This window comes from Mustela nivalis (assembly GCF_964662115.1).
Source record: "Mustela nivalis genome assembly, chromosome: 15".
NCBI lineage: Eukaryota > Metazoa > Chordata > Mammalia > Carnivora > Mustelidae > Mustela > Mustela nivalis.
The window spans coordinates 36,518,120-36,534,631 of NC_139034.1; the positions used below are offsets into that span (position 1 = coordinate 36,518,120).

Genomic DNA, 16,512 nt, shown 5'->3' on the forward strand with positions numbered 1-16,512 from the left:
ATGTAATATTTGATAATTTTCCCTGATAATCCTTCTTATTTCTGTAAGGCCATTAGTGACATCTCTCCTCTATCATTCCTGATTTCAATAATTTAAATCTTCTCTTTCATTTCCTTGGTCACTCTAGTAAAGGCTTGTCAATTTGTTAATCTGTTCACAGAATCAGCTTTTGGTTTCATTGATTTTCTGTATTGATTTCTATTCTCTATGTCATTTATTTCCACATCAATATGATTATTTCCTTCCTGCTAATCGCTTTGGGCATCCTTGTTCTTCCTTTTCCAGTTGATTAAGGTACAGAGTTAGATTATGAGATCTTTCTACCTTTTGAATATATGCATTTACAGCTTTAAATTTCACTGTAAGCACTTCCTTGGCTACATCAAGTAAGTTCTGGTGTGTTGTATTTTTGTTTTCATTCACATCAAAGGATTTAAAGATTTCTCTCATGACTTTTTTTTTTCTTTGACCTACATAGTTCTACATATTTGTACATTTCCAAACTTTCTTTCTGTTATGGATTTCTAAATTCATTCCACTGTGGTCAAAAATTGTCCTTTGATAATTTCAATCCTTTTAAATTTACTGAGAATTGTTTGATGGCCTAATTTATGATCCATACTGGAAAATGTTCCATGTGTATGAGACTGAGAATGAATATTCTGCTGTTGTTGGCTGGAGGGTTCTGTAGCTCTGCTTGTTTCGTATGTTTTTCAGGTCTTCTATTTCCCTGTTGATTTTTACCTAGTTGCTTCTATCAACTACTGTAAGTATGATAATGAAGTCTCCAACTATCATTACTGAATTGTGATTCACCTTTAAAAAGAACTTGTAGGACAGACTGCTTTTCAGGGTGTAATTTGGGTCCAATCAACTCTGGAATAAATGTGGAGAGTTTTCACTAAGTCAAACAACTGGTGTTTAAGGAGACATCAGAGACATCCCTATTTTCCTCCTCCCTAGCTGCACATGTTGTTTGCTTTCCACTAGTACTAACCCAATCTCAAGGTCAATTCATCTCATCGGAGCTGGAATGGATGTCTCAGATATTCCAAAAGGAAGCAGTGTTACTAGTCTAAAAATGACGGAACGTCTTTGGCTCACGACAAAGAGGAAAGCTATGGAGATACCAAAGAGGTAGTAGAATATAAGATAAGATTTATCCTGGGTGCTTAGTAAATGCAGATTCCTGGGCTGTATTCTAGTATAACTCAATTAAAACTTCTCAGGGCAGTGACCCAAAACATGTATTTTAGTACTTCCTTTCTTTCCTTTTTTTTTTTTTAAGATTTTATTTATTTATTTGACAGAGAGAGATCACAAGTAGGCAGAGAGGCAGGCAGAGAGAGAGAAAGAAAAGCAGGCCCCCTGCTGAGCAGAGAGCCCGATGTGGGACTCGATCCCAGGACCCTGAGATCATGACCTGAGCCGAAGGCAGCGGCCTAACCCACTGAGCCACTTAGGCGCCCCCCCTTTCTTTCCTTCTTATTTATAATTTAAACACACACACACACACACACACACACAAGTCTAAGGATCTGGAATCTGGTTGTAAGAGTGACAAGAACATTCTCCCAAAGGGACATTTATCTCTAAGAAGACATTTCTATAGTGCACAGAAATGAGTACTTAATACATTTTCACAGAAATGCTTACAAATACCCCATATTTCAGATTCTATACTACCTGGGCAGATTATTCTGGTGTTGAGCACAGGGAGGTTCTCTTTGCCAGCTGCCACAGCAGGACCAGAGCCAGAGTCAGCTTGGGAACGACTTGCCCGGCCATCTGGAGACCGAGGTGCAGGTGCAGCTTTAACTATTGGTGAAAAGTCCCGATGAATTAAAAAAGGAAAAAAAAAGGTAATGATAAAGTTATAAGAATAAGCAAGCCCTAATATATTCAGGACATAAAAATAATTTAATGTGTATTTAAATCAACGAGCAGAACTGAAGATATTACATTGTGTTTACCTATTCTTTTACCATTGTTTTTTCTTTGAGATTTACTGTTTGGAGGGATTCGGCCACAGGTAGATATCCAGATAGATCATTTCAAACAGACAGAAATTAGTAAAAAGTATAGGCCTACATAACTAAAGGTCAGTAATGCTCACAATTTGAATGTGTCCAACCCATATTTAAAGACAAAAAGAAATTCTGAAGCCTGATGATCTTTGAAAATGGTACATATGTGTTAAAATATACACCACCAGTGTAATCCTTTTGCCATAAATGTTGGGTGAACGATCAAATGTAATTAATTAATTCCCAGAGCTAATACGTGAAATGTGAGTTAACATTGTCTTCCATACATAAAAGGAAAAATAGTATTTTTTTCAAATGAAACCAATATAAGTTTCCTGAACTTCTCAATTAACTATATATTCAAAACAAAAATTTGCCCCAGATAAGTCTATCATATTCTTTAAAATGTTCAATACATTTAAAAGATTATTCCTAAGGAGTATTACTCTCAAAGTCAACAAAAATGATTTAATTCTGTCTAAACTACAGCAACGTAATGGAGAGCAAATAGTATCTTTAACTAATTTAGGAGCTATTGGCAGGTGTTTAAATAAAAAAACAGTATTCCTCAAATTCAATTTAAAAATACTTAAAAATTTAATTACCTTCACTCTCCCTAAGGCTAATTACAAACTAACCACATTAATCTTACACTCTCTTCTCTTTCTTCAAAAACAGTCCAGTTGCACTAAAGAAAAGTAGCAGACAGCCACTTTTTTTTGACAGATGAGAGACCTGGAGCTAATTTCTAATAAAAAACAACCTTTTGATATTCATCTCTTATAAAAACCAGAGAGCGTCCTAGTGACTGAGATTGATGTAACATTGATGGTAACTAAATTAATGTTTCATGTTTCTTCTTAAACATAACATCTCATCGATCATATTAATATACCTCACTGTACATCTCAGACATATGAATTATTGCATAATTTAATCATAAATCATAATTTAATCCTCTTCAAAAAGTAATGATTATTTAATACAGAAATACTTCTATTACTACTGATTCCCACTAAATCGGATTACTAGCTAGAAAATAAGAACAAATATTGCAACATTAAGGTACCAAATGTTGCAATGTGTGTAAATTTATGACTATTTCAACTTTAGTATCTAGAGTTGCCTACCTTTATTTTTTAGCTTTCTTTGTAGACTACAATGGAAGTGTTCAGTTCATGAGACTATAGCAAGATGGGATGGTAGCCGGCTGGAAAACCAATCCTCCAAAGAAACCATGCCTTGTCTTAATGGAAATGATCAAGCAGCATACTGTAAGAATCCCATTGTCAGCCCTACTAAAGTCAGCTTTATAATGGGTGAAGACATACAAGTCCTGCTTATGAAATTCTAGATGAAGTCAATTTGAGATGATACAGTCAAGCTTCAAAAGATTTTGACAGGATGCAATGACAGCTCCAAATCGAAAAGATAAAAGTTCATAGGGATGAGCATGTACTACTCTAATTAGGTTTAAAAAATCACTTGCACAAAATAGGAGGAGATATTACTTCATGCCAAGAAGAAATCTTGAGTGATCCTTCTAACATGAAAAAATGTCCAGAATAAGTAGTGTATGGCTATCAGTGTGGTGTGTTAGAGTATGAAATATCAGGCGGATTGCATTCAAAATGGGTCATGGCATTGACCAATTAAATGCAACCAGGAATGATTCACAGACCTGTACCCTTGGGGATAAAAATATATGTTTATAAAAAATAAAAAATTTTATTAAAAGCCTTAAAAAAATAAATGCAACCAGGAAAACTAAAAAGTTTGGAATCTAGTTAATAATTGGTGGAAGAATTGAGGAGATAATGTGGAAAAGAAGATACTAAGTTATGGGAAGAAGACAGGATGCCACACGAGCCTGCTTTTAAGGTCCTCACATAGCACCACACAAAAGTCAGCAGTTGTGACTGTTATCATGATCATACATGAAGCTTTATTAATTAGTGTGCTCACCGGCAGAAATGGAAGGAGGAAAATACAAAGCTAAATGTAAAGAAAAACTTTCTGACAATAAAAGCTGATTTTAAGAATGGGATGTAGTGAGAGTGAATGGTGGGGCGCCCAGCTGGCTCAGTCCGTAGAGCTTGCGACTCTTGATCCTGGGGTCATGAGTTCGAGCTCCACACTGGATGTAGAGATTACTTAAACACATAAAATAAAATATCTAAAACAAACCAAAAAAGGAAAGCGAGTGGTCCAAAGGCTAAATGGCCATCTGTCAAGAGGGTTATAAAGTATATGCCTGTATAGGATTACAGGCTGACCTTTAAGGTCTATAGGGTATAAAGTTAGAGTTGAGTTGTATACTGGCATAAGTACATTTCAAGTCTAAAAGGGCTATGGGTGTCCAATATGTACACATTGGTTGTATGCCAGACATGTTAAGACTGTAAGGGCTACATTGAAAGTTTCTAAGAGTTTTACATACAATAAGGGATATTCTTTTGAAGATGACATAATTAGTAGTAGCAGCAGTGGGAGGAATAGCACTAATAATAGTGAGAATGACAGCAAATGCTCCTTCCCAGCACTAAGGCACCAGACACTATTCTAGGCACTCCACATATATCAACTACTCTAACCTTCACAACCAGTAGGCACGTCATTATCCCCTTGTTACAAATGAGGAAACTGTTGAGAAATTAAGCAATCCACTCAAGTGCATGTGTAATGAAAGTGAAGCAGAAACATAACGACTGCAGTTCTGAGTTAACAGTGTTGACTTTTCATTAGTACCATGCAATTATTTTCATATTATCTTCTCAGCCTCATTATCATTTAATTTCTGCTTTTCTTTATTCTAGTAAATTAATAATTATTCCCTTATACAATCTGAACTATTTAAAGTATAAATTCATCTTCAAACTTAAGAGGCAGAGGAATAATTAATGTTCTTCAAGTGACTACATATTAATTTCCTGGCAAACGTAATTTCAGTAGAGATAGGGTTGTAATTAGATGTCCAGTGATTTTGAAGATTAATTTAGCAGTAAGAATTAGCAAACCATCCAGGTTGATCAATGGAATCCAGGGGACTGCTCAGTAATTTAAAAGGCAAACTTTGGGCATGTACAATGTGCCCAAAACTTCACTTCAATGTGCAGTTTTCACATAATTCTCTAAGGCATCTATGCGCTAAAAACAGATTAAAATCTGCTGATTTAGATGTTTCTTCCCTTTTCCTCAGGAAAATTAAGATACTTAGCCATGTTTGGTTCCATAAGCCTTAGTTTATTATGATAATCTCCAGATTATATGATAAAGCGGGATGTGGGAGTATTTGACAATCACCTAAATGTTACCGTTATTATTTTAGTATTCATAACTATCTAAGCTTTACCTTCTGAAAAGCCTTGTTAAAAATAAAACTAAAAAGTTTATTTCAAACTGATAAGCCTTTTGAGAACAAAAAGCAAAATTGAATTCTATTTAATTCCAAAAGGATTACAGTTTTCTTACCAGTTAGTGACTCTCTTGTGTCATCGTCTTTAGACTCTTCTTTAGATTCATCTGTTTCTGTACTGTCATTATCGAACGACTGGCTAACTGGCTCACAGGGATGGACACTCTGGTCATCCATAACTGAGAAATGTGTTTGGACAAGTAAAAATAAAATCCATAAATATTAATATATGCTTAAAAAGAAAAATGAAACCTAAAGCAAAAGAAATTCCATATTCACAAATACTAACATAATAAATTTGGGGGTGATAACCATCAGGACTAGAGATTATCAAACTAAATACTTGAAATTGTAAACATTACTTTTTTATCAGAAGAAAAAAATAAAAGAATTCGAGAATGAAACACAAGTCCATCTATAAGTTACAACCTGAATAAGGTGTTCTTGCATATTAATTTTTTATGTTAAAGTTAACTTTTAGACCACTACTAAAATTCGAAAAGAAGTATATCCATTATATTCATACAAAAAAATTAAAATACAGGTGGAATCTTTAGAGACTCTTTAAAAAGCAACATAAACATTTAGGAAATGAATTTAAGAGAGTATTTTCAAAGTAGTTTGCAGGTTTGATTTTCTTTAAGAACTCAACAGGTTCCCATTAGGTAAAAGATATTTAAAATTTTAGAATTGTAACTTAATTTTCCATGTTTCCAGTGTATTTTTATCATTGAGATATTATTTTATGTATCATTGATATGTCATTCCTCACATTAGCATCGTATGTGAATCCTACTTAAACAGCAAATAGGACTTAGTTCAAATTTCATTCTAAAGACCTCATCTTCTGTCCTGCCTGAAAATTTTGTGTGTGTGTCCAGTCTGACCAATATGAAAATTCCACTGTGCTTACAAGATGGGGATGCAGCTAACTTCTTCAAAGGCCAACCTTGTTCACGGGTACCCTTGCCAGCTTCTTCAATGACTTGTCTCACAGCTTTCTTTAAACTGTTTGCCCGCAGCATTATTTCCTTTGGCTTGACAGCTTTCTGGGAGGGAGGTTTTGCAGGGTCATCTACGAGCTGTTCTTTGCTTTCACACAAGGATTCTTCACTGGAAGATTCCACGGTATCTTCTTCTACGATGAGAGAGTGAATGCCTGGGAGAACGGGGGTGGCCTGGGAATCTGTGTGCAAAGCTTGAAGCAGTTGTTCAAGCTTTTCATTTAGGACCGAACACTAAGAAAACAAAAATACAGCAATGAATCTCCACGGGGTGGAAATGGAAAAGGACAGTTTGAGCGAATCACTTCTGATGTTAGAGGAAAGATGCCTATATTAATGTTTACCAATTAATTGGCTATCCATTATAGAGGATACTTTTTGATAGCCTATACACAAAATAATTTATAATTTTTTTAAAAAGCACAATTATGTAAATTTTTATGTGTGCTTCCAGAATATTTCAACTCTCCCATCTTTATATAATTATTTTTCCATAAAACAAAATCTCTATTATCTTTATATAGGTATTTTTCCTTAAAAGAACAAACACTTCACTTCAAAGTGACACATTCCACGAAAAACTTAGGCAATACTTATATAAAACATTGTGTAAACTTTTTTTAAAGTAATCGACGTAAGGTACCGTTTTGAGCATCATAAACTGCAGGTCTGTCTGAGTTCTTGGTAAGCTCTCCTTCAAAGCTTTGGTTGTGAAAGGGGTGAACGGTGCCTACAGGCTTACTGGCTCAAAAAAAGAGCAAAAAGGAAAATGCACAAGGGTAAAGAAGAAGAAGAAGATGCAGAAAGAAACACATGCACTCCGCCCTTATTTCTGTCTGCTTCTCTTGAATGACTAAGGGTAAAGAAACACGGAGGGCTGACACTGATGCTACGAATGTCCTAATACACCTGTGATTGCCACTCCAATTCCTGTCCTTTCCTCCTCCAGAAATAGTTCAGAGGGAAAAAAAATATGGCTAGAGAGGTCTTCTGTTTACTGAAGCTCTCCACAGAGAAAAATAAAAAAAAAAAAAAGAGGCTGAAAACATCAAATGTATGTTCATTTCTATTTCCTTTTCCTTTCACTCAATTAAGCCACCATCCATAGCATCTGAGAGCATTCCTTTGCAAGCCCAAGAAAGCCAAACCTTTTATAAGAATGTCTGGCAAAGAACAAATGAAAGTAAAGAAAGTAGCTTTTAAGGTTCTTACTTTGGCCTCCAAAAGCTCATAAAGGGGGGGAAAAATCTATAAAGAAAAAGACAAAGCAAGAAACAGTATCCTGAGAGGAGCCAAGGACCATAATGCCTGGGGAACCTGAAGAACCACACTAGGTGGGAGCCTGATGACCAGTTGGCCTGGAAGTGGAAAGCCATTCTTCTCCCCTTTGGAACACCAGCCACCCAGCATTTTCCCCCATGTGACCCCGCTGCTGAGCATCTCTCCTTGGGGATGTCAATCCATGGGAAAAGCAAGTTGGTTTATAAAATTCAGGATTTCGGACAGTATCAGTGGTACAGTTTTTCCTACACATTCAAGGGTAACCGTAAAATAGAATATATTTCAATCCCTCACATCTGATTCAAAAGTAGTTTTTCACTTGATTTAAGATGTTTTGGCAAGAAAGGCATTTGATCAATTTAGCTGTGAAACACGGGCAGTGTCAATGTTGTCAGTAAAAAACTTGTGTGCCCTAAAGGTGACCCGCTTACTTTACTGGCCATGGCGTCTGCAGCAACGGTGTTTTCCAACGTTTTTTCATAGGCCTTCTCTACTTTGGCAACGAAGTCCTTTACAGTTTCACATAGTATCCTTTGAGGAAAAGAAAGTGCAATTCAGTAAATCCCATGGACTGGTTTGGTTTGATTTACAAATATATTTTAAAAACAAGCACAATTAGGCAAACTGTCAAAGCATAGGTATATATGTACCATTTGTATAAAAAACCCACACTTCTATGTGCTGTGTAACACATACTACTAGTTAAGTTCCAGACATTCTGAGTGATAAATGGAAATACACATAAATAAACTCTGCTCTACTGGGTGTGGTGCATAAACAATGAATTCTGAAACACTGAAGAGAAATAAAATAAAATGAAAAAAAAAAACCCTCTGTTCTGTGTAATTTAACTGATCATCACTTTAAGGTCACAAGAAGCCTTACTCAAATATTTAAATTAAATTCTTGAGGAGAGTATTTGTAAATCTCATTAAAAATATAAGCATTGGGGTGCCTGCATGGCTCAGTGGGTTAAGCCTCTGCCTTCAGCTCAGGTCATGATCTCAGGGTCCTGGGATCCAGCCCAACATGGAGCTCTCTGCTCAGCAGGGAGCCTGCTTCCCTCTCTCCGACTGCCTCTCTACCTACTTGTGATCTCTGTCAAATAAATAAATAAAATCTTTAAAAAAAAAAAAAGGGCATTATGTACAGTGAGCCAACATATAGTATTTCATTGGGTTGTGATGTAGTAACAATTTCTTAGTTGTATATTTAACACCCGGTGTTCATTAAAAAAATTTTTTTTAAATTTAAAAGCCATATATTATATCACTAAAAATAAAAAAAAAGCATTATCTCCAGCCTCTTACATATTTTCATAACAGGACTTGCAATGTTAAAAAAAAAAAAAAAGGATAAATTTGTCACTTAATGTTGTCACTGTCACTCTACTGCTCATGATCCAGGTATCTTGAAAGTGTACTGTTCCTGAAGAGGAAAGGGATTGTGTAAACAAGCTGCCACTTGAATTGAGTTACATTCTCCGTAAATCCATTTGTTTTTTTCCTTAAGGTAACCAGTACAGTCATACGCAAGCCTAACTTAATTTAGATCTTGTTAGTGTCAACAATATATGGTTTTACTTGTTTGTTGCTTTTAATTACATTTGGTTTCTTTGTAAGAGAAATAGATCAAAAGAAAAAATTATCTGAAACCCTAAACACTAATTAAAATCTGTCTTTCAAAAGCCTTAGGGACTGGGGTTGGATTACAAACCACCCAACAGAATGGCATGTGATCAGCTTTTTGTAGCAAGGGCTAATAGTGAGTTTGAAAACAAAATCAGATGATTTTAAAATGAAAGTATTTCTCTTTATTATGGATACAGATTGAGAAATTTGAAGGAAAAAAAAAGCAGATTCCAGCAATTATTTTTTCTATTAAACTTGCAATTTTCTCTGGCATGTGAGGGACATACTGATTATGTTTCCAGATATTTAAGTATTATGACATTAAGCCATTCATTAGGTACATACACACACACACACACACACACACACACACACACATGCACAATCCAAACCTTCCCATTTATCATCTAAAAAATAAATTATGAATTATTCCTAATAAATTTTGCTTTCTTTGCTATTTTTTGGCAACCATTTCTAGATTTTCACTTGGACAAAAAGTAACATTTCCTAACCTTCAACCTCTTTGCTGACTTTTTAATTCACATTTCTCCAGAGACTCCAGCTTACTACTAGAGATGAAGTCATGTGCTTTACCTCAAGTTTTGTCTTCGTTGTTCATGTATACTACTTTTACAAAACTTCTTGAAACATTAAGGCAGGCTGTCACTAAATTTTTTCCATGAGCTTTACTAAAAGTCTCTTTCAGATGTCCCACCTCTAAGGAGAGGAGACACTGTCCTCCCCCCTTATGTAACCCTAAGATATGTTTTCCTTGCTATTATTATAACATGTCTTGACATAATTTTCTCCTGTAAAATTTGTAAAATTGCATATGCCATAACATTACCATAGCTACTTTTTCTGGTATTTTACTAACTCCTAGGGACAGAGCCTGTAGGTCAATCAGCCTAGGAATGAAAGGGGCAACAAAGGTGCCATGTTGCTCAGACAGATGGAGACTGAAGAAACAGAGTATGACTCTGTGTTAGAGAAGCCTTGCCATGTAAGTTGTGGGAAGGATCAGAAGAAATGGTTTACCTTAGGATCCAATAAGTTTCAAATTCTGGAAGACGTAAAATATTAAACTCTGGAGAAATGAACTTTTTACTATACCTAAATAGTGAATGTAGATTTCTTGAAGTTGAGATAAAATGTCTACCTAAAAATAGCATGATTTCAAAGTCATACCACCTGGGAACTTGCAAATTGCAGAAAAACAATTTTAAGATGTATTTGCTATGGTAACATGGAAGATATTCTCCAACTGATACAGTTCTCTAATTTAGTGCATAAAGACATCTGGAAAAGATGTGCAAAAATCAAATAAATGAAAGTGGAATGTGGATTTTCCCACAGAGCTATAAAAATTTTTAATCCCTAATTATATCTTAAATCAACATTAGCCATAATTTTGACAAGATATTTCCAAGCATTTTATATCTTTAGTTTTGTTCTCTTCCTTACAAGCTGAGCACAAATATGCAGTTGATACTGCCCCAAATATTCTGTTGAAGCTAACAAAAGTTCATATTTAGCAAGCTTAATGATTTCCTCTATCATCGCAATTATACTGTATTCATGAGATCTATACTTTTTATCAATAGTGGCAGTATCTTCATTTATCAGTTTTCCCCCACTTATTTTTAAATAGGGGCAAATGACAGTAAAATATGCAAACACTACACTAAGAAAAATATGGCAATGGTGCCCAAACAGATGCACATATGGGCAGGCAGGGGTCATCCTATGAGAATCTGAAATGATGTAAAAAAGTTACAATCAGAAATTTAAATTTAAGAAATTTAAATCAGAAATGATTTACAAGTATCAATGCATAATCTAGAAAAACTCTTAGCTATCTCTATGCTCTGAGGAAACATTCTAACAACTACATATCTTACCTCATCTATTCAGTGAGGAAGTAGGGGGGGAGTTTGTCTACATTATCTCTATGATAGATAACAAGTCTGAAATTCTGTGATCCCATGGAAATCATTTCAATCTTATTATTTTTTCTGGCCAATGATGCCATTTTCTAAGAAGTCTTGTCTACAAAACAAATTGCATTTACTTAATAACTTTGTATTTTTATTAGTAAATGAGACCTATAATTGCTAACTAATGCTTCTGATTTTCAGAAGGTAACTCATGTTACCATACCAAACTGACAAAATTTCAAAATCAAAGAACTGTTGACATGATATTGGTTAACCCGTAGTAACTACATTAGTTAACCTACATATTAGCTATGCTAATGGAATATAGCTTTTCCATCAGTATTTTCAGCATTTTAAAATTAGTTAAAACAGCTTAAGCTACTGAGAATTTTCATGTTATCATGCCTTAATAAAATTTTTTTTTTAAGCATGGAGAACTGTTACAGACTTTACAAGTCTTAAAGGGACATATAACCCCAATGCAATATCTGAACCTTGTTTGGATATTTTTTTTTAAAGATTTTATTTATTTGACAGAGATCACAAGTAGGCAGAGAGGCAGGCAGAGAGAGAGAAAGGGGGAAGCAGGCTCCCTGCTGAGCAGAGAGCCCGATGAGGGGCTTGATCACAGGACCCTGGGATCATGACCTGAGCCGAAGGCAGAGGCTTTAACCCACTGAGCCACCCAGGCACCCCCTTGTTTGGATTTTGATTTGAAAAAATCAACTGTTTAAAACAAACTTTGAGATAACTAGGGACAATGGATATGGATGGAGTATATAGATAGTCAGAGAATTACTAATTGTATTAGACTTTTTAACAAGATTATTAGGTATATACACTGAAAATAGAATAAAATGATTTCTGGGGTTTGCTTAGAGATACTATAGCAGAAGAAAGTGGGAGTGGATGACAAAACTTTGATAAATACTGAAGCCATGTGATGGGTATGGTGGGAAACCATTATATCAGTCTCTCTACTTTTATGAATGTTTGAAAGTGTTCATAACAAAAATTAAACTTAAAAATATACCATATTACTATAAAAATATATGTTTATAAAAAATTAAAAATTAAAAAAAATACCATATTACTAGTACAGATTTACTACATTTTGTCCTTTTTTCTCTCTTGTACCTCTTTATGGCAAATCCCCTAAAATTTTAATCTGTGGTTATAAAGGCAGGACAGCTGAGCAGTCTGGGTGCACAGATGAGTGACAAGAGGGGGCCAGGGGTGGAATAGAATCTGTTTCAAGGCAAATGAGCAAGTCAAAGAAAAATCCAAAGCTAAAGCTAATAGTAGAGCCTAGATAAAGAGCCAGGCCAAGGTCAAACAAAAAATTTGAATGTAATTGATTAAAGCATGAGATGATGATACCATAATTTAATATAGCATTCTGTAGTTTATAAATTCTGTATTTATTTCATTACTCAACTTAATTCTCCTAACAGTTCCATGAGGGAGAAAGGAAAGGCACGCTTTCCTCTCTTACACTTGATAAAATAGACACAGGCCACAAAGCTAGCAAATGGCTGAATCTTAGCTAGGACCTCAGAATGACTTCTATTTGGTCCAACATTGTGATTTACTCCAGTGGTGTTCAAGCTGTTTCCTAGAAATACGTCAAAGATTCTGCAAATACTTGATTCAAATTTCATTTAGAAATGTAGGATATATTTTTTTACATGTTCAAATAATCATTAGAGATATTAGAGACAAATAATATGACAGCTTCTACTTTAGAATTCACATTTTTTTGGTACAAATCTTAGACTATATTTGATGCAGCTTTCAATTATTTCTGCATTTTATTTCAGTTACATGGCAGTAAGGAAATTGTCTTCAAGAGTTGAAATAAGATACAGAAATAACTAGAAGCTGTATCAAATACAAAATTGTAGGTGTCATCTATAATTGTAGCTTAATTTTTCTCACAAATGACTAATAATTTAATCCTGTCCAATTTATTAATGATGACAATATACAATTTTAATTTTTAGAATATCGCAACTCTTCATAAGATCTTATTTCACAAAAGACAATGTTAAAAGTCAATTATCCCTCAATTAAAAATATGTTAGATGTATAGAAGGCAGTAATCAAACACATCAAACACATGAAGGCCAATACTATGGATTTGCTAACATCCGAACTATAAAAGGGGGCCAGATAAAATATTTACTTAACTGCATCAAAGAATAATTCTTTTATAACTCGTTATACTTTTTAAAAGTTTCCATTTCAGCTTTCCCTCTTTTCTAGCAAGATCTTCTAAATGCCATATAAAAAAAGCATCTGACTCACAGGGCAAGGTAAACGCAAATGTCTTCTTCGTAGAAGTAATTTAGGAAGTACCTAAGGAATAACTTTGGTATATAAATTTGGCCCAAGATGAGGAAGACAACAGGGAGTACTGAGGCCTGGGACAAACTGGAGATTTCTACATTTCGCCACAAGGCAACACAATTCGTCAGAGAACATCCAACCAGACAACAGCAACAGAAAACCAGCAGCAGCGCTATGTATGCATTGAACACCGTGTCTGCCCCCCACCTCTCTGGACAACCAGGGTGCACCCTGCCTTAAGCGGCTCAACTCCTCCTATTGCCCAGCCCTGTTTCCTATTCCTCGGGCTTACGGCATCAAAAGCAATTGTCACTATGTTTATACTCTGTCACAAGCAAATCTGTTCATAATGATTTATCTTGTCTTCCCTTGATTCTTTGCAAAGTAAGTATATAATATACTAAAGTCAGTGTATTTTTGTCCCCACTGCTTCCCTAATCCCTCACTCTCTTTCTTCTTCTTTTTCTCCTCTTTCTGTAGAAGAGTAATATTTCCTTGCTAAGTGAGAATTGTAAAGCATGCTTTTACCCTTGCTTATCAGCTGAAAATTGCAGTGGGTTTTGCTCTTGCCTCTAGTTGGCTTTCTAGGTCTCAGGACATCAGTGTAGGATGCTTCAGAACAAAATTCTAAGTTCTGGGCACGCAACATTTGGGATAATAAAATCAAGTAGCTCTGGCTCCATGTACAGAATCAATTTAACCAAAATCTGACAACTTTGAATTAAAACATAATTATGTGATTTAAACATGCTGATGTCATCTTGAAAAATCTCTTCAATATTTTCCCCTTCCTGATGTAAATAATTCCTAAAGAGTAGTATTTATGGAAATAATAAATTATAGTTAAATGTGTTTTTCATATTATAATTAATTATAAATTCTTCTTTATTTTATTTATTTATTTTTAATTTTTAAATTTAAATTCAATTTAGTTAATATATGAATGCATCTTTAAATAGGAGCTTAGATTAAACTCTAAACATCGCACTATTCTGATAAAAATATTTCAGATTAAGCATCCAAAAAAAACCCTCTAAATATACACTCCACTGCAAACAAGATGGTAAAGTGATTAAAAAAAAATGCAAGTTTAGTACATTAATTCTGTAAACTACTTCATGGATTTTTGGGGAGGGAAAAAAAATCACAAAAAACTGACATAAATGGTAGGAGTGAGCATTTTCACCGCGTAACCATTTCATGGCTTCAACTTTGTCACTCACTTGGCAGATGATATGACCACAGCATGTTCATCAGAATTGAGAATTTTTGTAAGATGAGCTGCAACGGAGTCCTCATAAATTGTCATCTGAAAACAAAACAAAAAAAACCTACACTGTATTATTGTTTCTGGCATTTATACCGCTCAGTTATTACTGCTTTTAAACTGGGACCATTCAGGACACAAACGACACAGGGCGATGATTATAATGAAATATACAAAAGAGTCATCATACAAAATAAATAAAACTTCCTTTCTATAAAAGGCTTTTTGCTTCTGAAATTCCTTAATCTAGAGTCTTAAAAAAATCCATAAACTCCATTAAATTAAAAAAAAAATGTCGAATAGCTTAATAGCTAAAGAACCTATCTGCACCTGCATAAAAAGGCACCAGATGGCCAATGAAAAATGGGCAAAAAACTAGAAATTTAAAGAAGAAGATAATACCAACAGGCCACAACCGATGACAGGTGATCAGCCTCATCAGCCATCAGCTTGGGTTTGTTTTTACAAACCCAAGCTGTAACCACAATGGTCCACTGTATCCACCAGAAAAGCTACAATGAAAGCAAAGACAGTACTACGCCTGGGAAGTGTGAAACCCTGGCAAGGTTCTGGAGCAACAGAACCCTCACTCACTGCCAGTGGGAGGCAGGAGCTGATAAAAACACTCCAGAACACTGCTAAGTGTCTATGAAAGCTGAACATGGGCATACAGCATAGGACCCAGCAATTCCATTTCTACATACATATACACCGCTAAAAAACGCGATGTGCGTTCACCAGAGGACACGTGCTAGAAAACATTCACAGCAGCATTCCTTCAACAGTAGCACAGATAACAGAATGTAGCACATCTGTGCAAAGAGTATCGTGGAGCAATGAGAATGCGTGATTTACAACTACGCCACAAGATGGAGGAATCCCACAAAATTCCTTTTTGAATGGAATGGATTCAGAGAAGGGTTGCTAACAAAAGCATTCCTTTTATAAATACAGAAACAGACAAAAATAATCTGTGCTTTTAGAAACCGAGAGAGTGCTTCTGGGGGTGGGAGTTGGGGATGGTGAATGGAAGGGGGTTTCAGAGGGCTCATGGGGCGCAGGTAATGCTGCCTCGTGATCTGGGTGTTGATGACATGGGTCCATTTAGCTTGTGGAAACTTACCAATAGCATATGTATGATCTGTGCACTTTTCTGTTTGTATAATTCAATAAGAAGAGTTTTAGAATGCTGAATGCATTGTCCTACAACCATGTGAATAAACAGATTGGAGAAGGAAGGAATCAAAATGCTCGGGAAGTCCTCTGTTCCCTTTTCTGTTTGACTCAAAATTTAATGTTCTGTTGAAAGAACATATCTTCCTAATAAGTAAAAATGTGCACAATATTTAAACAGCCTCAAGTCAGAGCCTTCCATCAAATGTTTGCCTCAAATATATACCATGTCCTATAGTTCAGAAATTTCCAGTGTAAACCACCTGCTCTATTCAAGTTGGCCTCCCGTGCTCTGCTGCCGTACTCAGATGTCCTTTCATTGCTTCTTAACCACTGACACCAGTTTATTCAGATTGAAATGAAGATCCAGTGACACCCTCCACTCCTTAAAGCTTTCCTGACTAGCATCTTCCCAAAAGATCTCATTC

The 16,512-nt window shown here is 35.2% G+C and overlaps 1 protein-coding gene across 9 annotated transcripts in view; it reads right to left on the reverse strand.

Moving 5' to 3' along the window:
* Positions 1 to 16,512, reverse strand: part of DGKH (diacylglycerol kinase eta) — a 203,198-nt gene that overhangs the window by 53,930 nt on the left and 132,756 nt on the right. For 8 of the 9 annotated variants that reach the window (XM_082701356.1, XM_082701359.1, XM_082701354.1 and 5 more), the window contains 5 exons: positions 14,868 to 14,953; positions 8,159 to 8,258; positions 6,356 to 6,680; positions 5,499 to 5,621; positions 1,687 to 1,818 (listed from right to left, as the gene is read on the reverse strand). In XM_082701356.1, coding sequence (XP_082557482.1) covers positions 1,687 to 1,818; positions 5,499 to 5,621; positions 6,356 to 6,680; positions 8,159 to 8,258; positions 14,868 to 14,953 — 766 coding nt within the window. The remainder of the gene's footprint in view (positions 1 to 1,686; positions 1,819 to 5,498; positions 5,622 to 6,355; positions 6,681 to 8,158; positions 8,259 to 14,867; positions 14,954 to 16,512) is intronic. The other variant, XM_082701352.1, reaches the window with a different exon arrangement.